Source organism: Drosophila novamexicana, unplaced genomic scaffold (assembly GCF_003285875.2).
Source record: "Drosophila novamexicana strain 15010-1031.04,08,12 unplaced genomic scaffold, DnovRS2.1 tig00000024-arrow-pilon, whole genome shotgun sequence".
NCBI lineage: Eukaryota > Metazoa > Arthropoda > Insecta > Diptera > Drosophilidae > Drosophila > Drosophila novamexicana.
The window spans coordinates 321,860-344,995 of record NW_020824768.1 but is presented as its reverse complement, the minus strand read 5'-3'; the positions used below and the strand labels follow the sequence as shown (position 1 = coordinate 344,995).

The 23,136-nt window shown below is 40.9% G+C and overlaps 4 protein-coding genes across 4 annotated transcripts; 1 reads left to right on the top strand and 3 right to left on the bottom strand.

The window, feature by feature from the left end:
- Nucleotides 1-7,214: 7,214 nt before the first annotated feature.
- On the top strand, nucleotides 7,215-8,831 carry LOC115771159 (carboxypeptidase B). The gene is made up of 3 exons (XM_030716731.1): nucleotides 7,215-7,460; nucleotides 7,532-8,422; nucleotides 8,481-8,831. Exons 1-3 carry the CDS (start codon nucleotides 7,390-7,392, stop codon nucleotides 8,776-8,778), a joined length of 1,260 nt encoding a protein of 419 aa, XP_030572591.1. The 5' UTR covers nucleotides 7,215-7,389; the 3' UTR covers nucleotides 8,779-8,831.
- Nucleotides 8,832-9,470: 639 nt separating this feature from the next.
- Nucleotides 9,471-10,928, bottom strand: LOC115771102 (carboxypeptidase B). The gene is made up of 3 exons (XM_030716662.1): nucleotides 10,853-10,928; nucleotides 9,908-10,798; nucleotides 9,471-9,851 (listed from the first exon to the last, which is right to left on the bottom strand). The coding sequence occupies exons 1-3, from the start codon at nucleotides 10,924-10,926 to the stop codon at nucleotides 9,545-9,547; spliced, it is 1,272 nt and encodes a 423-aa protein (XP_030572522.1). The 5' UTR covers nucleotides 10,927-10,928; the 3' UTR covers nucleotides 9,471-9,544.
- Nucleotides 10,929-19,444: 8,516 nt separating this feature from the next.
- Nucleotides 19,445-20,877, bottom strand: LOC115771081 (carboxypeptidase B-like). The gene is made up of 3 exons (XM_030716632.1): nucleotides 20,807-20,877; nucleotides 19,848-20,750; nucleotides 19,445-19,783 (listed from the first exon to the last, which is right to left on the bottom strand). Exons 1-3 carry the CDS (start codon nucleotides 20,875-20,877, stop codon nucleotides 19,486-19,488), a joined length of 1,272 nt encoding a protein of 423 aa, XP_030572492.1. The 3' UTR covers nucleotides 19,445-19,485.
- Nucleotides 20,878-21,033: 156 nt separating this feature from the next.
- On the bottom strand, nucleotides 21,034-22,547 carry LOC115771207 (carboxypeptidase B). The gene is made up of 2 exons (XM_030716807.1): nucleotides 21,574-22,547; nucleotides 21,034-21,346 (listed from the first exon to the last, which is right to left on the bottom strand). Exons 1-2 carry the CDS (start codon nucleotides 22,545-22,547, stop codon nucleotides 21,034-21,036), a joined length of 1,287 nt encoding a protein of 428 aa, XP_030572667.1.
- Nucleotides 22,548-23,136: the final 589 nt, after the last annotated feature.

Genomic DNA, 23,136 nt, shown 5'->3' with positions numbered 1-23,136 from the left:
CCGTCATATGCAGGCGAAATACTGCATATTGATGTTTATTCTACAGATAGGAAATACTTTTTGACTTGTGTTGACAAATTCTCTAAGTTTGCAGTGGTGCAAGCTATTCAATCACGCGCAATCGTAGATATTAAAGCCCCGATTTTACAACTAGTAAACCTGTTTCCGAAGACAAAAACAATATATTGCGATAACGAAAAATCGCTGAACTCGGAAACTATTAGATCAGTCCTAACAAATAATTTTGACATTCAGATTTCAAATGCGCCTCCCTTACATAGTACCTCTAACGGACAGGTCGAGCGTTTTCATAGTACGCTTGGAGAAATAGGTCGTTGCCTGAAATTAGAAAAACAGTTAATAGACACTGTGGACATAATTCTCCTTGCGACTATAAAATATAACAGATCAATACACTCCGTGACAGGAAAAAAACCAATAGAAGTTATTCACTCAACTCCCATAGAACTCGCAGCCCACATTGAAAACAAAATTAAATTAGCACAGGAAAAAAGTCTTGAACAAACGAACAAAAACAGAGCCCATAAAACCTATCAAGTAGGGGAGAAGGTATTGTTGAAATCAAATAAAAGATTAGGAAATAAGCTATCACCCTTATGCTCAGAGGAAATAATAGAAGCAGATCTGGGCACAACGGTTCTTATAAAAGGGAGGGTGGTCCATAAAGACAGCCTAAAATAACCCCCGTACTTAATATTTTTTTAAACTTTACATTTTATTTGGAATTACTTTATATTTTTGGTTTTACCTTTTATTTTGACTACCTAATACTTTTTTTGTATTTTACATTTTATTCTTACCTGGTTTAAAACTTAGATATATCACACTTTAATTTCGTTACAGCTTGGGATATTTGCTCGGACTGAAACTGACGTTAATGACTTTAACGACTGCAACATCAAGACTTACTGACTACTCTCACGCTGACTACATTCCCGTAACGGACGGAGACGTGACTATTTGGGACGAGTACGGCTACCTAGGACATACAACGAACATTACGTCATACGAAACCTACGCCGACGAGACTAGAAAGACACTGAACTTATTCACTAAGGACCATATGAAAAACCTACTCAACACGGACCTCGGACATATAGAATCACTAATAGACACACTGAAGGTTCACCACAGACACGCTCGTAGCATAAACTTGCTGGGAACTGCACTGAAGGTAGTGGCCGGTACACCGGATTTTGACGACTGGGAACAGATTAAGTTTCGGCAAGGACAGTTAATAGAAAACGAAAACAGACAAGTTGAAATAAATACCAAATTTCAAGCACGACTTAATGAAATTACAAAGACTTTGAACTCAATTCATAAAAAGGAAGACGCGGATTATGAACATTTATATGCAACCATTTTAGCGAAAAATAGAATAATTATTACTAACTTGGAAGACCTAATATTATCCATAACACTAGCAAAAGTAAATATAATTAGCCCCCTCATTCTGGACAGCGTAGACGTCAAAGAAATAGCAAATGAGCACTTCACAAATGTTAGCGTAGCGGACATTTTAGGTGTAGCCAATATTAAAGCCTTTCAAAATAACGATATGTTACACTTTTTGATCAAATATCCTAAACCTAAGTTAGTCTGCAAAAAAATAAATGTTTTTCCCGTTCAGCGTAAAAAAATAATCTTAGATTTAGAAAACAGCACGGTAGCCGATTGCGGTGTGCAAATCTTCGCCGTCTCTGGGTGCAAAGCCGCTACAAGCTCCACTTTCTGCAAGAGGTTGCAGAACACAACTTGCGCCCAACAACTGGTGTCCGGCTCCATTGCACACTGTGCCACTCGCCCTGGACATCTAGAACCGATTACAGTGGTTGACGAGGGCCTTATTATTATCAATGACGCAACCATCAAGGTCGAAGATAATAATGGCATCAGTCAGCTGGTTTCTGGCACACACCTGGCAACCTACGACGACTACATTACCCTGAATGGCACACGATACGTAAACCGTCGAGGCGTCCTTAGGAAAAAACCTGCGGTGTCCGTCACGTCACAAATCAATGTGACCAGCCATCGAGAACACCTGAGTTTGCCTTTCCTCCATGACCTTAGTCTGAGAAATCTTCAACGAATCGGCGATCTCCAATCTGAGCTGATGTCAAAGCCGCTGTTGAGCTGCTGTCTTACTCTTGCCCTTGTCTTGTTGTGTTATCTCGGCTTTTGGATAGTTCGTCGAAACTTGGCCCTTAAACGCCGAATAAAACAAACAGCACATTTGGGGAAACCCGAGGACGGCTCCCACTTAGCCCCGGGAGGAGTTAACACGCGCAAGACAAATTGTGCTGACCAGGTCATTGGACCGGACGCTTGTGCAACTAAGTTGCCAACGGAACCTGACACCTGCATGCCTGCGTCGAGTGATCGCCGCAAGAACGGTCACGAGGCGCCAAGTCAGCGTTCTGCTGCCGGCTCTGCCACGAACCATGGGCTATGCTCCAGCGCTGCCGCGAGCCATGGGTTACGTTGTCAGGAGCTTAACTATGTTTAAGTTAGTTCTTAATTTGAAACTCAAGTGCTCAGTTGAGCCGAATAAATATTTTATATCGAAAATCGGGATCTTGTTACTTATATATCGAATATATAAAATTATTATTATTTCTTATAACGATCCTGACTTCATCGTTGCAAAAAAATAAAAACCTTAAGGAAAGCCTTGAACCCAAGCACGGACTATTATCCCAGGATTTGCCAACATGCTATACATGCATAACCATATGAAGTATTTGTCATATGTGCATTTACTTTTAACGCTAATTGGTCTCTGGCAAAGCGTCGCGTTGGCAACGAGACCTGCAGCTGACCAAGTGCCTGTTGGTCTCTGGCTTACGGCTGCCTTGGCGTATACGCAATATTTGCTTTGTGTTCCAACACTTTTCACTGTTTGTTTGCCTGTTTCGTGCTCTGTGGGCCGGGTGGGGAGTCCATAAAATCCGGCTTAAGCCTCATGCTACCTGTGATATGTATGAAATTGTTGCTGCCACACACACACACAAACACACACACACACACACCATGCAACATGGTGTACAAAAAAAAGTAGGTCGCACGCATTGGGCGAGGCTAAGAGCAAACTGGATAGCTTCGGCTGGTGCTTGTGGCTTTGCCGACGGCTTGTGCCGCTGGTAAACACTCAAATCCAATTAAATTTAATACGACTTACTTGGCTCCGTTGTGTGTGTGTGTGTGTTGCATGTGTATGTGTGTCGCATGTGTGTGTGCAGTTCGTTTGTCATTTGCTTTGCGCGCTCTCTGATTCTCTGATTCCCTGGTTTTCATTTTGTTTGTTTTAAATTTTCAGCTTTGGTTTTTTTTTTTTATTCTTTTCTTTTTTTAATGTTATTACTGCTGCAGTGGCAGCCGCTTTCGTTTGGTTTACCTCGGGCTTGGCTTAATTAAAGCTTAATTTCTCGAATAACATTTGCCGCTACAAATGAGCTCAAACAAGCTAATTGAGTTTTGTGTGTGCGTGTGTATATAAACACAAGTGTGTGTGTGTGCTAAACTCTCTTTGTCAGTGTTTGCTGTTCAATAAATCCGAATGGGAACGCTCTGCAATTAAAATGTATCTGTATCTTACGACTCTCAGCGCGAAGCATTTAATGTATGCGACAATTTCCTTTCTATTGTGTGCGATACGTGTCTCACACTATTTGCAGGCACTGTTATTTGTACGTACAATCCAGAATTGTGTCATATGCAAAGCAAAACAAGTCTCTAGATGTTTCATTTATAGCTTGCCCAGAACTTGTCGAGTCCTTGCGAACTATGGCGTTTAATTTCGTTTGGAAAACTGACGCAGACAACTGCAAGCAGTGCTGCCAACTCAGCCGTTTTCTAGCTAAACTTGACTTGATACTTTGGCTGTAATACTAAAAAACGAATTACAAATTGTTTAAGCCAAAACAAATAAGAAGACACTTTTGTGTGTTAAATATATGCGAAACATAATGCTTTTAGCTGCCAATTAAGAAAATTGGCCACAGGCAGCGCTTGTTTTAATTAGCCAATTGTTGGCCTTAACACCTAACTACAAATACATCCGTACACGTAATAGATTGTAAATATTTGACACCGGGTTGGCGCTCATCGCACTTTACTTAACCCCCCACCACCCACCCTCGACCCCACGCCACACCGCAGAGTGTGCGCTATTGTTGTGGCCTTAATCCAACAACAATAGCAACAGCAGCAACAACAACAACAATTGCAACAACAAATACTCCACTCAATTTACAACTTTGGCTGGCGGTGAATCGTCAAGTTCAAGCCAGGGAAAACAGTTTGCCCGGCTTATACCCCTTTGGTCCGGCGGCGGGGTGTGCTGGCGAGTTGTTCAATTACTTTTTGCACGATTTGATTTTACATTTAACGATTTTTCGCACTTAATTAGAAGCGAGTGTCGATGTCAGTGGCAGGCAGCTACGGCTGCTCAGCCATGATTTGATTAAATGTGAAGATGAATTTTAATTAAAATCTTTGCGCAACAGCAACTTCGAAGCAACCACCCCTTATCCACTTCAGAGCCCACGGCTGTGCGTACAATTTTGACACTCAACTCGCCGGCCAAAGGGGTTCGGGTCTTAATAGAGCGATAAAGCCGCAAGTTCATGGCAAGGATGGCAGGTCCTTTGTGGGCATAGTCATTGTGTCATGGCATTCGGCATTTAATTTATGCAAAATGAAAATTAAAGAGCGCTCTGCCGAAAAACTTTTCCGTAATGTTTGGCGCATATTTATGCAAATGACTGTCTAAATGAATTTTCAAAACTACTTACGAGCAATTTGCCAGCAGCCTCGGCTATCAATTTCAATTAAAGACAAGAACTTTAAGGCATGTCGACAACTCACAGCACAGCCCCATCAAATACTTAGCAAATAATTTTACATAATTTAACAGCAAATTGCAAACAATGCCGCTTTATCTTTTGTCAATGCAAATACAGAGAGCGCCACAACTTTTGCCAAAGTTTTTGAAAAACAAAAAACCCAAAAAGCAAATGCCAAAATAAAAACACGGCCATACTCCAAAGTGCACACACACACACACACACACATTTGCTGGCAGTCACGTGCAGTACAAGATGCTTCAGTGTAGCGTATGACTGACTATAGGTTATCCTATAAAAAGAACTTAATATGTATTTATTATGTTTATATTACAAGATCTCATATCTGAATTTCTAAAATTTTTCTGATATCCAAATATTCTGAATGAATGAAGCGTAGTTTAGCTAGTTCATAGCTAAAATCCATTTGAGTAGCCGCAAATTAATCGATTTATCAAATTCGCTCTAACTGTGTACCGTTGGCTATACTAAAATTCCGCTTGCGGCTAGAGCTTTTACTTCTATAACAAATCGTAGCCAATTAAAACCAGACCATCATATAATAATATATAAAACTATAATATAAATATTGATCGATTTATAGGCACCTCGTCATACCTTTTTCAAACCTGAAGCATTTTTTTTAACTGAAGCTTTTTAAGTCTTCGATTTCGATGACACAACATTTATCGAACAACAAATTAATCGACTTATCGACTCCTCTCTATCAAAATACCGTTTCCCACGCTAAAGCTGAGCTTTCACAAAACATATCAAATTTTCAGTTATAGCTTCTGCTGTTTTCGTTACAGGGTATCAAAACTTTTCCGCACTGTGGCTTAGCGGGGGCATGAAGGGAATTGACTGTCGCGTCCAATGGGCCATTCAAAATTACGAGCCAACAGTTTCCGCAGTGTTTTTTGTCATTTCCATGCGCTCATTGTCAGTTTTAAGTAAGCAACTTTTTCTCTATTCTCGTTGTTGTTCCTGTTTCTCCTGTTTGTCCTGTTATTGGTCTCGTTGTTGTTGTTGCTTTTGCAGCAGCCGGCAAAAGTTGTTGGCCAAAACTGCCTACAAATGCAGACAAATGTGGAAAAACGCATGAAATGCAATAAATTTTCAAATATATTTTGTGTGCGCAGCAGAAAAGCGGAAATTCTTTTTTATTATTTTACCCTTTGAAAGGATGTATGAACTTGCTTTGTCGGTTTATATGACACTACCTACTGCATGCATCAAGTTTTAAGCTCGGTCTGTTTATAGAGTTTTTTTTTTTCAATTCTTCTTTAACACGCTCATCCGTAAACGTTGTCAGTCTTTTGGGAGGCAATCTTTTGTAGTTCTGCTTAATGTTTGAATATTTATTCTTATATTTATAGCTTCCTAATCTTTTGAGAGCCTTTTGATCTATCAATTCTTCTTTATCCCGCTCTTTCGTAAACGTTTTTGCTTAGTGGGACAGTCTTAAGAAGTTCTCCCTTATATGTCCGACTAAATTCAATTTAAGGATGCATTTTAAAGGGTATAAAAGTTGCGATAGTCTGCCTAAGACCTGCATATCGTGTTGTTCCTTTAACATAGACTAGTTTTCATTGTTTTGACTGGCAGAGTTTTTGCTTGGTGCAGTGCACAGCAAGTCAAAGCGATAAACTGATAAAGCTTCATTCTGCAAGCGATCAAAACCAAAAATGACCGCAGCCAAAGACAATATATAAATCAATTGTTTATTACGCAAGGCGAGTGACAAATTTACGACATAAATTGAAAGCGGGCAATAAAAATAGACAAAGTCGCAAACAAGACGCGTGACTTGCATCCTGCCACTCAAATCGAACTCCTTGTATATTAAAATTTTAATGCCAAATAAAGGATAGCTAGATAATTAACATAGATACTTGCACAGATAAATTGTATGCATTTTTATCTAGAGAGAAAATACAAATATAGCTAAAATTGGGCATTTCCCAAGGCAGTCAATGGAAAGTTCTTATCTTCTTCCATAGACAACAAACGTCTAGCCATATACCCTTTAAAGCTAAACAACCAGGGTATATTAGGCTCTAAAGAATATAGCTCAAATGCTTTGAACTATATAAATAATATTTCCATTACATCTGAACCCTTCCCTGCTGTATATCGAGCGCGTAGAGGGTATCTCTTGGCCGTGCAGTGCTGAGTTACGCAAGATCGCCCTGCGGTTTACTTATTAGTTATCAATGAACATTTTGTAGATTTCATTTAAAATTTTGTAAACAGTCAACTGTCATCTATCGTGTGTATTGTAAATTTTGAGAGATTTTCCAATGAACTTAGTCAAGCGCTTGACACACACAAGCCGAACGCTCACACTGATAAGACTGATAAGATTTTTCTGATCACACTTTTTTATCAATCGCTGGCATTGCGCATACGTCAAGTGCTGCGCACACCGGCTACTATATAAAGAACACAGCTGAGGCTCAGCAATTTATTAGGCGCTTTGAGCCGGAACGGAACAGAGCCAAATACAAAATCAAAAATGTTTCTAAAAACTTGCCTGCTGCTGCTGCTCTGCGGCGTCATCGCTCTGTCCGCCCATGACTACGATGGGTGAGTGGAGCTGGTCTTCGTGGATTGTCCATTGTGCGTCAGCTTATGTCCAGTTAATTTCCAATTTGCAGCTACAAGATTTACGACATCAAGGCGGACAACAGCTTCAAGAAGGAGCTGCTGCTGCATATTGCCAAAAATACGGAGTATGACTTCTTCAATATGCCACGCGCCTTGGATGCTGCCACACGGGTCATGGTGCAGCCCAAGGATCAGGCGGGCTTTGAGCTGCTGCTGAACGGTTTCGCATTGGAGTATACGGTGGTGGAGGAGAACTTGGGCAACACGTTGCAAAAGGAGCAGTTGGAGAACCAGAGCCAGCGTCTCGTGGCCCAGCGTAATGCTGTGCGCAGCATCAGCTTCACGGCGTTCCATCGTCATGCGGAGATCAATGCCTATTTGGATGAGCTGGCCAAGGCCTATCCCAGCCGTGTTACAGTGCAGACTGCTGGCAAATCCTACGAGGATCGCGACTTGAAGACCATCACCATCTCCAATGGCGATGGTAAGAGCGGCAAGAATGTGATCTTCCTGGACGCGGGCATTCATGCGCGCGAGTGGATTGCACCAGCGGGCGCACTCTATGTCATCTATCAGCTGGTGGAGAACTTTGTGTCCAATGCCGATCTGTTGAAGAACTACGATTGGGTCATTCTGCCCGTGGTCAATCCCGATGGCTATGAGTACACGCACACCAACTCGCGCATGTGGCGCAAGACGCGCAAGCCCGCGGGCAGCTCCTGCTATGGCACCGATGCCAATCGCAACTTTGACTTCCACTGGGGCGAGGTGGGCGCCTCCAGCTACTCCTGCGCCGATACCTTCAAGGGCACGACAGCCTTCTCTGAGCCCGAAACGAAAATCGTGCGCGACCTGCTGCTCGGCCTTTTGGGCCGCGGCAAGTTCTACCTGACGCTGCACTCGTATGGCAACTACCTGCTCTATCCATGGGGCTGGACATCGTGAGTAAGCCAAGCTGTTTGAGTAAACCAAGCTAACTGCTCCATTGCTTGATTTCAGCGATTTGCCTAGTGACTGGCGTGCCCACGATGAGGTGGCCCAAGCGGGTGCCGCTGCCATCAAGAAATCCACCGGCACCGAATACACAGTGGGTAGCTCCACGAATGTGCTCTATGCCGCCGCCGGTGGCAGCGATGATTACGCATTCGGCGTGGCCGGATTCCCCGTCTCCGTTACCATGGAACTGCCCGCTGGCGGCACTGGCTTCGATCCCACCACTGCCCAAATTCTGCCATATGTCACCGAAACCTGGACTGGCATTCGTGCCATGGCACAAAAGGTCATTGAAAAATACTAAAGCTGAATGTTGCAAAAATAAAACAACGATATTTTATACACGAAATTAAATGTGTGTGTGTGCCTCTGTGTCTGGCGTTCCATTTCCGTTGCCCACGATAAGTGCCCACCCATGGAGCGTGGCAGCATTCAGAGCGCAGCCCCAACAATGACACACTTGGCCAATTTGGCTCAAAGACCTGCTGTGTTGCATGCCAACACTTCAAGTTATCGTCGCCAATTAACTGGGCTCATAGACTCCACTCCCACAGTAGCATTTCGCACTTGTTAAGTATTGCTCTGAGCACCTTGAAAAATCGACTTTTCTATATAATTGTAATCGCACAATTTATTTTGTTTACTCGTTTGATTTGAGTTTTTTTTTAGCTACCTGATTTTTCTAGTTAAGCTAGTCGGGAGTGACCGACTAGTAGTTGCCCTGTATCTTATATCTAGCTAGCTTTACCAACGTCTTGAATTCCTGTTATTGAAATAACATTCATAATAAAAAGAGAAAATTAATCTGTTTTCTTAGTTCTCTAAAACTAGAAATCGGTTGCCCTATATACCATTTATTTCCAAAGTTATTACGGGTTTGAACCAGGGACTTTCCCTTTAACAGCTCTAACCGCAAAGTCATTTAGATAAAAATTTCTAAAGATATATTTTTGAATGAAGCTGTTCAACAACTTAGTATATTGCTTGTGGAAAAGAATTTATAGACTTAAATACTCGTTAGGTTACCCTAGGAGGGTTTTCCAATTTATTATACATTTAAAGATGGGGCTTTAGTTGAGTGGATACTTTTCAATCACCTTACGGGCCATGGCTTCGATGCCCACCCAGGTTTCCTTAACAAGCCTATCAATATCTGACGCAGGTGGATCAAAAAAATTGGCTCCACCAGCTGGCAGCTCCATGGTAAATGATATAGGAAAGCCCGCATTAAATGCATAATCATCGCTAGCGCCGGCGGCTGCATACAACAAGGTGGTGGAGCAGCCCACCTGGTAAACGGTGCCGGTTGCCTTCTCTATGGCATCACCACCAGCGCGTCCAACCTCATCCAGATCCTCCCAAGTTTCTGGCAGTTCACTGGAATATTCAACATTTTAGTAAAGGCAAGAGTCGAAGGAATTGTGGCCACCCACTCGATATAGCCCCAAGGGTACAGGATATAGTTTCCATAGGAGTGCACTGTCAGATACAGTTTGCCACGATCCGCCAGACTGTGTATGAGATCACGCACCACAATTGCCTCCGGCTCGGAGAACGCCCTTGGTCCCGCATAGGTCTCAGCGCAGGGATCCGAAGAAGCGCCAGTTTCATTCCAATGAAAACCAAAATTCCGATTGGGATCAGTGCCGATGCACTCGACGCTGCTCGGCTGGCGTGTTTTGCGCCAAAAACGCGTATCCTCCGACAGCTGTGTGTACTCATAGCCATCGGCATTGACCACGGGCAGAATGACCCAGTCGTAGTCCAGCAACAGCTGGGCATGCGCCTCATAGTTGTTCACCAGCTCACCAATGGCATAGACGACGGCAGCCGGTGAGATCCATTCACGTGCATGGAAGCCACCATCCATGAGTATAACATTCTTATTGGCCCGCCCATCCCCATTGGTTATCCGTATGGTCTTCAGCCAGCGGCCCTCAAAGCTTTTGCCCACCGTCTTGATAAACACCCGACTCGGATGTTCCTGGGCGAGCTGCTCAATATATTGATTAATCTCTCCCTGGGTATAGTAACGCTCGGTGCCCAGGCGTCCCTGGTAGGGATACCAATTGCGCAGCATGCGATTCGTTTCGAATTGGCGGCGCAGCGTAAGGCCCACATCATGATTAACAATCTTATAGCTCAGCGTGTGGCCGGTAAGCAATTCAATAAACTCCGGCTGCGCCTCAGGATGCACCATGATGTGGGCAGCTGCACCATTGTCCGAGTACAGATCATAGTATGACTCATTCTTAACCAGCTCAGACAAGAGTAAATTGACGGCAGCGCTGCGACTCTTTGTTGCCAGCTCATAGATCTTAAATCTGTTGTTCGGTTAGTTAAGCACTCGAAACATCTTTCCAGCTCCAACCACTCACCCATCATAGACGCCACCCTCAACGTGGCTGAGCGCTAGGCCGAGCCAAAACACAGCGAAACACAATATTTTCATCTTTACACGTTGCCGACACGAACAAAACTGGCTGGGTATCAAAATGATCAAGCTCACGAATTCTAATCAGAGTACCTTATCAGTTAAGAATTGCGTAAAAGTTTAAAAACCCACCCAAAGTAATCAAGAAATTGGTTGTAAAATCATAAAAATCGGCGTTATGCGTTGATAGGTCATTTTGCAACTAGTCTAAGCCCTAGGAGAGCGCTATTTTTGTTATATTTTATCTAGAATTTCTACTATACTAAGGCTCGCAAAATACACTGCTATAAATGATAACAACTTTATTGAAAAGCCATTCATATTAGTAAAATATATATTCGAATGTATATATATTGATATAAAACAGTTTTTCTTGACTCAAACCTTGTGCAAATCTGATGAGATTTGACCGAGTTATGGGGGTGGTCAATGTTGACCTATGTCTATATAGTATAGATGTAGACATAGGTCGAAATTTCAATCGATTTTCATAAGGTTAGGCTTTTTGTGAATGGTTTGGCCTCAAGTTCGAGTTGGCATCTAAATCTTGCAACATTATTTTTGATCAAAATTCATGTAAGAATTGAACCCTTAAATATCCTATATAGACATAGGTAGAAATTTCCCACACCCATAACTCCGCCAAAACTCATCCGATTTTCACGAGGTTTGAGTTTTTGTTCATGGTTTGGCCCTTAGAAAAATATGGCATCAAAAGCTGGACACATAATTTTTGGTCAAAATTCATGTATAAATAGTACCCTGAATTATCCTACATAGACATAGGTCAAAACTTCCCACCCCCATAACTCCGTCAAAACTCATCCGATTTCCACGAGGTTTGATTTTTTGTGCATGGTTTGGCCCTTAGAAAAATATGGCATCAAAAGCTGGACACATAATTTTTGGTCAAAATACATGTAAAAATAGTAACCTGAATTATCCTACATAGACATAGGTCAAAACTTCCCACCCCCATAACTCCGTTAAAACTCATCCTATTTTCACGAGGTTTGAGTTTTTGTTCATGGTTTGGCCCTTAGAAAAATATGGCATCAAAAGCTGGACAGATAATTTTTGGTCAAAATTCATGTAAAAATAGTACCCTGAATTATCCTACATAGACATAGGTCAAAACTTCCCACCCCCATAACTACGTCAAAACTCATCCGATTTTCACGAGGTTTGAGTTTTTGTTCATGGTTTGGCCCTTAGAAAAATATGGCATCAAAAGCTGGACACATAATTTTTGGTCAAAATTCATGTAAAAATAGTACCCTGAATTATCCTACATAAACATAGGTCAAAACTTCCCACCCCCATAACTCCGTCAAAACTCATCCGATTTTCACGAGGTTTGAGTTTTTGTTCATGGTTTGGCCCTTAGAAAAATATGGCATCAAAAGCTGGACACATAATTTTTGGTCAAAATTCATGTAAAAATAGTACCCTGAATTATCCTACATAGACATAGGTCAAACCTTCCCACCCCCATAACTACGTCAAAACTCATCCGATTTTTACGAGGTTTGAGTTGTTGTTCATGGTTTGGCCCTTAGAAAAATATGGCATCAAAAGCTGGACACATAATTTTTGGTCAAAATTCATGTAAAAATAGTACCCTGAATTATCCTACATAGACATAGGTCAAAACTTCCCACCCCCATAACTCCGTCAAAACTCATCCGATTTCCACGAGGTTTGATTTTTTGTGCATGGTTTGGCCCTTAGAAAAATATGGCATCAAAAGCTGGACACATAATTTTTGGTCAAAATACATGTAAAAATAGTAACCTGAATTATCCTACATAGACATAGGTCAAAACTTCCCACCCCCATAACTCCGTTAAAACTCATCCTATTTTCACGAGGTTTGAGTTTTTGTTCATGGTTTGGCCCTTAGAAAAATATGGCATCAAAAGCTGGACACATAATTTTTGTTCGAAATTCATGTCAAAATAGTACCCTGAATTATCCTACATAGACATAGGTCAAAATTTCCCACCCCCATAACTCCGTCAAAACTCATCCGATTTTCACGAGGTTTGAGTTTTTGTTCATGGTTTGGCCCTTAGAAAAATATGGCATCAAAAGCTGGACACATAATTTTTGGTCAAAATTCATGTAAAAATAATACCCTGAATTATCCTACATAGACATAGGTCAAAACTTCCCACCCCCATAACTCCGTCAAAACTCATCCGATTTTCACGAGGTTTGAGTTTTTGTTCATGGTTTGTCCCTTAGAAAAATATGGCATCAAAAGCTGGACACATAATTTTTGGTCAAAATTCATGTAAAAATAGTACCCTGAATTATCCTACATAGACATAGGTCAAAACTTCCCACCCCCATAACTCCGTCAAAACTCATCCGATTTCCACGAGGTTTGAGTTTTTGTTCATGGTTTGGCCCTTAGAAAAATATGGCATCAAAAGCTGGACACATAATTTTTGGTCAAAATTCATGTAAAAATAATACCCTGAATTATCCTACATAGACATAGGTCAAAACTTCCCACCCCCATAACTCCGTCAAAACTCATCCGATTTTCACGAGGTTTGAGTTTTTGTTCATGGTTTGGCCCTTAGAAAAATATGGCATCAAAAGCTGGACACATAATTTTTGGTCAAAATTCATGTAAAAATACCACCCTGAATTATCCTACATAGACATAGGTCAAAATTTCCCACCCCCATAACTCCGTCAAAACTCATCCGATTTTCACGAGGTTTGAGTTTTTGCTCATGGTTTGGCCTTTAGAAAAATATGGCATCAAAAGCTGGACACATAATTTTTGGTCAAAATTCATGTAAAAATAGTACCCTGAATTATCCTACTTAGACATAGGTCAAAACTTCCCACCCCCATAACTCCGTCAAAACTCATCCGATTTTCACGAGGTTTGATTTTTTGTGCATGGTTTGGCCCTTAGAAAAATATGGCATCAAAAGCTGGACACATAATTTTTGGTCAAAATACATGTAAAAATAGTAACCTGAATTATCCTACATAGACATAGGTCAAAACTTCCCACCCCCATAACTCCGTTAAAACTCATCCTATTTTCACGAGGTTTGATTTTTTGTTCATGGTTTGGCCCTTAGAAAAATATGGCATCAAAAGCTGGACACATAATTTTTGGTCAAAATTCATGTAAAAATAGTACCCTGAATTATCCTACATAGACATAGGTCAAAACTTCCCACCCCCATAACTCCGTCAAAACTCATCCGATTTTCACGAGGTTTGAGTTTTTGTTCATGGTTTGGCCCTTAGAAAAATATGGCATCAAAAGCTGGACACATAATTTTTGGTCAAAATTCATGTAAAAATAGTACCCTGAATAATCCTACTTAGACATAGGTCAAAACTTCCCACCCCCATAACTCCGTCAAAACTCATCCGATTTTCACGAGGTTTGATTTTTTGTGCATGGTTTGGCCCTTAGAAAAATATGGCATCAAAAGCTGGACACATAATTTTTGGTCAAAATACATGTAAAAATAGTAACCTGAATTATCCTACATAGACATAGGTCAAAACTTCCCACCCCCATAACTCCGTTAAAACTCATCCTATTTTCACGAGGTTTGAGTTTTTGTTCATGGTTTGGCCCTTAGAAAAATATGGCATCAAAAGCTGGACACATAATTTTTGTTCGAAATTCATGTCAAAATAGTACCCTGAATTATCCTACATAGACATAGGTCAAAACTTCCCACCCCCATAACTCCGTCAAAACTCATCCGATTTTCACGAGGTTTGAGTTTTTGTTCATGGTTTGGCCCTTAGAAAAATATGGCATCAAAAGCTGGACACATAATTTTTGGTCAAAATTCATGTAAAAATAATACCCTGAATTATCCTACATAGACATAGGTCAAAACTTCCCACCCCCATAACTCCGTCAAAACTCATCCGATTTTCACGAGGTTTGATTTTTTGTTCATGGTTTGGCCCTTAGAAAAATATGGCATCAAAAGCTGGACACATAATTTTTGGTCAAAATTCATGTAAAAATAGTACCCTGAATTATCCTACATAGACATAGGTCAAAACTTCCCACCCCCATAACTCCGTCAAAACTCATCCGATTTTCACGAGGTTTGATTTTTTGTGCATGGTTTGGCCCTTAGAAAAATATGGCATCAAAAGCTGGACACATAATTTTTGGTCAAAATACATGTAAAAATAGTAACCTGAATTATCCTACATAGACATAGGTCAAAACTTCCCACCCCCATAACTCCGTTAAAACTCATCCTATTTTCACGAGGTTTGAGTTTTTGTTCATGGTTTGGCCCTTAGAAAAATATGGCATCAAAAGCTGGACACATAATTTTTGTTCGAAATTCATGTCAAAATAGTACCCTGAATTATCCTACATAGACATAGGTCAAAACTTCCCACCCCCATAACTCCGTCAAAACTCATCCGATTTTCACGAGGTTTGAGTTTTTGTTCATGGTTTGGCCCTTAGAAAAATATGGCATCAAAAGCTGGACACATAATTTTTGGTCAAAATTCATGTAAAAATAATACCCTGAATTATCCTACATAGACATAGGTCAAAACTTCCCACCCCCATAACTCTGTCAAAACTCATCCGATTTTCACGAGGTTTGAGTTTTTGTTCATGGTTTGGCCCTTAGAAAAATATGGCATCAAAAGCTGGACACATAATTTTTGGTCAAAATTCATGTAAAAATAGTACCCTGAATTATCCTACATAGACATAGGTCAAAACTTCCCACCCCCATAACTCCGTCAAAACTCATCCGATTTCCACGAGGTTTGAGTTTTTGTTCATGGTTTGGCCCTTAGAAAAATATGGCATCAAAAGCTGGACACATAATTTTTGGTCAAAATACATGTAAAAATAGTAACCTGAATTATCCTACATAGACATAGGTCAAAACTTCCCACCCCCATAACTCCGTTAAAACTCATCCTATTTTCACGAGGTTTGAGTTTTTGTTCATGGTTTGGCCCTTAGAAAAATATGGCATCAAAAGCTGGACACATAATTTTTGTTCGAAATTCATGTCAAAATAGTACCCTGAATTATCCTACATAGACATAGGTCAAAACTTCCCACCCCCATAACTCCGTCAAAACTCATCCGATTTTCACGAGGTTTGAGTTTTTGTTCATGGTTTGGCCCTTAGAAAAATATGGCATCAAAAGCTGGACACATAATTTTTGGTCAAAATTCATGTAAAAATAATACCCTGAATTATCCTACATAGACATAGGTCAAAACTTCCCACCCCCATAACTCTGTCAAAACTCATCCGATTTTCACGAGGTTTGAGTTTTTGTTCATGGTTTGGCCCTTAGAAAAATATGGCATCAAAAGCTGGACACATAATTTTTGGTCAAAATTCATGTAAAAATAGTACCCTGAATTATCCTACATAGACATAGGTCAAAACTTCCCACCCCCATAACTCCGTCAAAACTCATCCGATTTCCACGAGGTTTGAGTTTTTGTTCATGGTTTGGCCCTTAGAAAAATATGGCATCAAAAGCTGGACACATAATTTTTGGTCAAAATTCATGTAAAAATAATACCCTGAATTATCCTACATAGACATAGGTCAAAACTTCCCACCCCCATAACTCCGTCAAAACTCATCCGATTTTCACGAGGTTTGAGTTTTTGTTCATGGTTTGGCCCTTAGAAAAATATGGCATCAAAAGCTGGACACATAATTTTTGGTCAAAATTCATGTAAAAATACCACCCTGAATTATCCTACATAGACATAGGTCAAAATTTCCCACCCCCATAACTCCGTCAAAACTCATCCGATTTTCATGAGGTTTGAGTTTTTGCTCATGGTTTGGCCTTTAGAAAAATATGGCATCAAAAGCTGGACACATAATTTTTGGTCAAAATTCATGTAAAAATAGTACCCTGAATTATCCTACTTAGACATAGGTCAAAACTTCCCACCCCCATAACTCCGTCAAAACTCATCCGATTTCCACGAGGTTTGATTTTTTGTTCATGGTTTGGCCCTTAGAAAAATATGGCATCAAAAGCTGGACACATAATTTTTGGTCAAAATTCATGTAAAAATAGTACCCTGAATTATCCTACATAGACATAGGTCAAAACTTCCCACCCCCATAACTCCGTCAAAACTCATCCGATTTTCACGAGGTTTGAGTTTTTGTTCATGGCTTGGCCCTTAGAAAAATATGGCATCAAAAGCTGGACACATAATTTTTGGTCAAAATTCATGTAAAAATAGTACCCTGAATAATCCTACTTAGACATAGGTCAAAACTTCCCACCCCCATAACTCCGTCAAAACTCATCCGATTTTCACGAGGTTTGAGTTTTTGTTCATGGTTTGGCCCTTAGAAAAATATGGCATCAAAAGCTGGACACATAATTTTTGGTCAAAATTCATGTAAAAATAGTACCCTGAATTATCCTACATAGACATAGGTCAAAACTTCCCACCCCCATAACTACGTCAAAACTCATCCGATTTTCACGAGGTTTGAGTTTTTGTTCATGGTTTGGCCCTTAGAAAAATATGGCATCAAAAGCTGGACACATAATTTTTGGTCAAAATTCATGTAAGTAGTACCCTTTTCACAGATATATATAATATATATATATACTTAAGGTATGTGGAGTAAGATATAACAGTTTGTGCCTATGTACGATATATTGCTATGTCTTAAAATTTATTCTACTTTCTATAGAAATGATATGGGTATTATGTACTTACCCCACTCCTCCTTTTTTGATATGTGTTTTATGACTTGTCCCACATCCCATTCATTCAAATAGTTAGTATATTTCCATATTTTCATAGGAGGAAGCAGTATTGATCGAAGTTATATATTGATGATAAATGCAGATATTTGTATCCGTATCCAGGTCTGTTTATGCTTGATATTGTTATTGTTATTGTTATTTAAATATAAATGATCATATTTAATATGTACATAAATAAAGATAGTAGATGTATATGTTATATGGTACAATAGAATAGCTCATGCCCAGGTCGAATTTGCCCTATCATATATTCTTATGCAGATATAAATGGCCATATTGAGAATTTATATAAGTAAATAGTATATGCAGATATTAAAAGATATAATTCTTATGTATATACAAATATTGTATGTATAGCGTACTCACCCCGCATCCGATACTGCTTGTTAGATATGTGTTTTATTTTCTTACCCCAAATCCCATCCATACGAATAGGTATTTTTGTCCATATTTCGATAGGAGAAAGCCTTCTTGTTCCAATTTTTATATTATTGGCAAATTCAGGTGTAATGATGGAGCTCGTGTCGTGGCTTAACATATTTTCTTCCTTAAAGAAACGACCAGGCTTATAATGTCGAAAGTAGATGCAACGTATAATAGCCCGTGCCCACAACTGATTTGATATACTACTGTTTATCATAATGAATATATATGTAAATGATATATGGGTTATGAACTTACCCATTCCTTCCCATCCATTTAAATAGTATGTATATTTCCATATGTCCACATGAAGAAGCAGTGTTGTTCGAATTTATATATTGATGATAAATGCAGATATAATATTTGTATCCGTGGACACATGTATATATGCATCCGTGCATGCATGCATACATGCAGACATGGATACATGCAGACTTGCATAAATTTATATTTGTATACACATATACATGCATACATGTATTTATGCATATATACATATATAAATACATACATGCATGCATGCATGCATACATACATGCATACATGCATGCATACATGCATACATGCATACATACATATATATGTATGTATATATATACATACATACATACATGCATGCATACATACATACATACATATATACATACATACATATATACATGCATACATACATGAATACATACATACATACATGCATACATGCATACATACATGCATACATAAGTAAAACAAAATAAATAACAAAAAAAACACAAAAAAAAAATACAGAAAAAAACACTAAAAAAAAAAAACACAAAAAAATACACTAAAAAAAACCAAAAAAAAAAACACCAAAAAAAAAACCAACAAAAAAAACCACAAAAAAAACACTGCACTACTAGCTACGCGTGAAAAACTGCAAAGCCTACTTGAATTCTTGAGAATCGAGGAGTAGAGCACTTGGTAGAAGTTCGTTTTATTTAAATTTGGTCTGCGTTTGGTATTAGAAAACAAACTTGCATGCAGACATACATATATAAATGTATACATACATGCATACATATACTAACACACACACGCCCACACACACACACACACACATACATAATACTTATGTGCCTTCATAAATATATAAATACTTGTTTAAAATATAATTAGAGAGTAAAGCCACCCCGGCGTGCAATTGCGAATCCTTATACCAACAAATAACTTTTTTTTAATGAAAACGCAGTTTTGGTTAAGCTAAACCTTAAATCTTCCTTTGCATCTGTGGATTACATTTTCCGATTTCGAATCTCCGCATTTTTAGAAGAAATTACCCGCACGAGTTATGTAAACTTAAGTCAAACATTCGACTTGAGGGCTCTGCTTTATTTAATACTTTTCGATAACCTTTTCGGCCATGGCACGAATACCTATCCAGGTTTCGGTTACAAACTCATCGATCTTGCTGGCCGGTGGATCAAAGCCCGTCAAGCCACCTCCACTCAACTCCATGGTGATCGATATATTGAAGCCGGCGTAGAAGGCATAGTCATCGCTGGCCCCAGCGGCTATATACAGCACATTTGTGGAGCTACCCACCTCGTAGACCGTACCGGTTGCTTTCTCTATAGCATCTCCACCAGCACGGGCCACTTCATCGAGATCCTGCCAAGTTTCCGGCAAATCGCTGCAATATTAATCATCATATTAATCAAGAGCATATGAAAAGAGAAGGATATTCAGCCACAAACCTGGTCCAACCCCATGGGTAGAGCAAGTAATTGCCATACGAATGGATGGTTAGGTACATAATGCCGCGATCCGCCAGTGAATGCATCAGATCGCGCACCACAACTGTCTCTGGCTCGGAGAAAGCGTTGGGACCAGCAAAGGTATCCACGCAGGGATTCGATGAGGCGCCCTCCTCATTCCAATGGAAGTCAAAATTGCGATTAGGATCGGCGCCATAACAGGTCTGGCCCAGATACTTATAGGGCTGACGAGTCTTGCGAAATATGCGAGCATAAGTGCCTGTCTGGGTGTGCTCATAGCCGTCCGCGTTAACCACTGGCAAAATGACCCAGTCATAGTCCTGCAGCAGATCAGCATTCTCTTCGAACCGTTCCACCAACTGGTCAATGACATACAGCACAGCTGCCGGAGAGATCCATTCGCGAGCATGGAAACCGCCGTCCATGAAGATGACCTTCTTGTTGGCACGACCATCCCCATTGGTGATGGTAATGGTCTTCAGTTCGCGCTTTTCAAATGACCAGCCGACAGTCTTGACGAGCACACGCGACGGATAACGAGCGGCCAGGTCATCAATGTAGTTGGTGATCTCCTCATGGGAATAGTAGCGCTCCGTGCTGAGGCGACCCTTGCCCGAAATGGGTGAGAGGCGTCGCTGCAGCTGCCGCTGGGCAAACTCCGCTGCAATCGTGGCGCCCAGGTTGTCATTTAGTAGGCGATGGCTCAACTGCTCTACCGACAGCAAAGCTTCAAAGTTGTCCAGCTGATCAGGACTGACAATGACACGAGAAGATTTACCCAACAAACGAGGTAAACTAAGGAAGTCATAACCCTGGAGGCTCAGCCTGTGCAGCAGCTCTCCCTGTGCAGCTGAGGTAGGAGTCAGCTCATAGATGCGATAACTGCAAGCAACATTTGTCAGGACTACTCAGCCGGCATAAGATCCTGATAAACTCACCCTTCATAGTCTTGATTGGCGGCCACCAGAGCCAATCCCAACAGCAGTGTCAGCAAGCCCAAACGCGACATGTTTACACGCGATCACACTATAGTTACGCGTGCCTGAAATCCAGCACTTAAATAGCCCAATCATATCTAATCTTAACTCGTAATCGATCTATAAATTAGAAGCGTATCTTTTGTATAAACCGAAATCAACGTCGTTGGACACAAGACTATCTTTATTTACGACCGAGTCTGGTAACGTCTTATCACCTCCAGGGCCATGGCACGCACACCCACCCAACTTTCGGTGACAATGCCTTCGATGTGCGAGACCCACGGATCGAAGCCAAGGAATCCGCCAGCTGGTAGCTCCATGGTTATCGCCACCGTTGCATTGGCAACGCCCACAGCATAATCTGTGGAATCACCAGACGTAGGGTACATCAAATGATATCCACTGCCGTAGCTATAAATGCCATTGGTAGCCTGTACGATCGCCATGGCGCCCGCATCCGCCACTTCCATCATATCAAAGTAATTTGAGGGGAAGGCACTGCGAATGGCAAGGTTAAAGAGCTGTTTAATAGGGTTTACTTGGACTAAAAACTTTCAAAATATGTCTTGACTATTATTTAACATAGACATATATTTAGCATAGAACATATATATCATAATTCCTCAGTCCAACTGAATCACGAGAATCCTTGCTCGATTCTCACATATTGGAATTATTCAAGTATATATTTTCAGGTAATTTAGAGGCATAATTCTTGGGCTTACCTTGTGTGACCCCATGGCAGCAAGAGATAGTTTCCATACGAGTGGAGTGAGAGGTAAAAGTCCAAGCGATCGCTGTAGTGCAGCAGCACGTCGCGTACCACCTGCGACTCGGGCTGATCAAACGCGTGCTCGCCGCGATAAATTTCCTCAGCGGGATCCGCTGAGGAACCTTCGTCGTGTCCCCACTCGTAGCCAAAATTCCGATTCAGATCGGTGCCAATGTTCTCCGGATCCCAGGTGGGTTTGCGCGTCTTGCGCCAGTAGCGCGAGTCTGTGTGAGTAAATTCATAGCCATCCGCATTAACAACTGGCATAATAACCCAATCATAGTCCTGGAGCAGATCGGCATGCTCCACATTATGGTCCAACAGCTGCTGAATGATGTACAAGGCGAATGAGGGCGCAATCCATTCGCGTGCATGCATTGTGGCATCGATAAGGATCACCGGCTTATTCGGTCTTCCATCCCCATTGTTGATGGTCAGCAGCTTCAGAGCACGTCCCTCGTAGCTCCTCCCAAACTGTTTGAGCAGCGCACGCTGCGGATATCGCTGGGGCAAGCTCTTCAGATACTCATTGATCTCTGCATGCGTATAAAAACCACCCAAGACATCGATGAAGGGCAACGCGGAACGCGACTTGCTGAGCTCATTCTCAGCACGCTGTTGCCGCAGCAGCAAGGACATATCATTCCAGAGCAGCTGATGTTCTATGTGATGTGTCTTCAGCTGTTTCAGCAAACTGTTCACTTGGTTGGGCGCCACCAGGACACGCAATCCGCTCTCATTGTAACTGCGCCGTGTGCCCAGAATGTCCCAGTGGGGCTGCTCCCGCGCCAGCCGACGCAGTAGCTCCAGCTGATTGGCATCTTGTGGCTTCAGCTCAAACACCTTATAGTCCTTGTAGTCCTGCCAGGCCAACAGGCCAGCGAACTGCAGCAACACCAGCACCAGCAACAATCTCAACGATGTCATTTGCGGCAAGTTCCGAAAAGACTATGCCAAAAATTTCGATACCTTTGCCATGGCAAGCCACTTATCACTTAATTGGAACTGCTGCCGACTATTAGACTCTGGGTTACGATACCAATAAGTCCATTTATCGTATGTACGTAGACGCTTCTGTTTATGGCATAGTGTAAACATAAAAAAAATCACCAATAAGTTCAGGGAGTATGAAGTACGCTGAAGAGAACTAGTTCCTTTAATGTATAGTTCTTCTGTGGAATATGCAATTGTTGATTCTTGAATAACGGCGGTGCTTATTATCCGATCTCTATATAACTTTAAAGCTGAAAGTTGACATTTAAATTAGTTCACATACAATATTACTCTAAAAAGTCGTAAGAGATGAATTAAAGAAGATATCCAGAAAGAAAAGTAATCTAACACAAGACTTAAATGCTTAAAATCGATATTTATCGGTATGAGACGGTGCGTGCTATCGATAATTTTAAATAAATCTAAGCTACGTGGGCATACAATAGCCTTTGCCTCCAAATTTGAGGTCTTTTACAAAAATAGACTCACCAATTATTATTTAAATTACAGATTTATCTGCTCT

Bases quoted from the DNA above. Each gene is read 5' to 3' on its own strand.
- LOC115771159 (XM_030716731.1), top strand. From the start codon at position 7,390: ATGTTTCTAAAAACTTGCCTGCTGCTGCTGCTCTGCGGCGTCATCGCT. The intron at 7,461-7,531 runs GTGAGTGGAGCT...TCCAATTTGCAG, and splicing joins TCCGCCCATGACTACGATGG to CTACAAGATTTACGACATCA. The intron at 8,423-8,480 runs GTGAGTAAGCCA...GCTTGATTTCAG, and splicing joins TATCCATGGGGCTGGACATC to CGATTTGCCTAGTGACTGGC.
- LOC115771102 (XM_030716662.1), bottom strand. From the start codon at position 10,926: ATGAAAATATTGTGTTTCGCTGTGTTTTGGCTCGGCCTAGCGCTCAGC. The intron at 10,799-10,852 runs GTGAGTGGTTGG...ACCGAACAACAG, and splicing joins GAGGGTGGCGTCTATGATGG to ATTTAAGATCTATGAGCTGG. The intron at 9,852-9,907 runs GTGGGTGGCCAC...TGAATATTCCAG, and splicing joins TACCCTTGGGGCTATATCGA to TGAACTGCCAGAAACTTGGG.
- LOC115771081 (XM_030716632.1), bottom strand. From the start codon at position 20,877: ATGTCGCGTTTGGGCTTGCTGACACTGCTGTTGGGATTGGCTCTGGTG. The intron at 20,751-20,806 runs GTGAGTTTATCA...TGTTGCTTGCAG, and splicing joins GCCAATCAAGACTATGAAGG to TTATCGCATCTATGAGCTGA. The intron at 19,784-19,847 runs GTTTGTGGCTGA...TTAATATTGCAG, and splicing joins TACCCATGGGGTTGGACCAG to CGATTTGCCGGAAACTTGGC.
- LOC115771207 (XM_030716807.1), bottom strand. From the start codon at position 22,547: ATGACATCGTTGAGATTGTTGCTGGTGCTGGTGTTGCTGCAGTTCGCT. The intron at 21,347-21,573 runs GTAAGCCCAAGA...TGCCATTCGCAG, and splicing joins CTGCCATGGGGTCACACAAG to TGCCTTCCCCTCAAATTACT.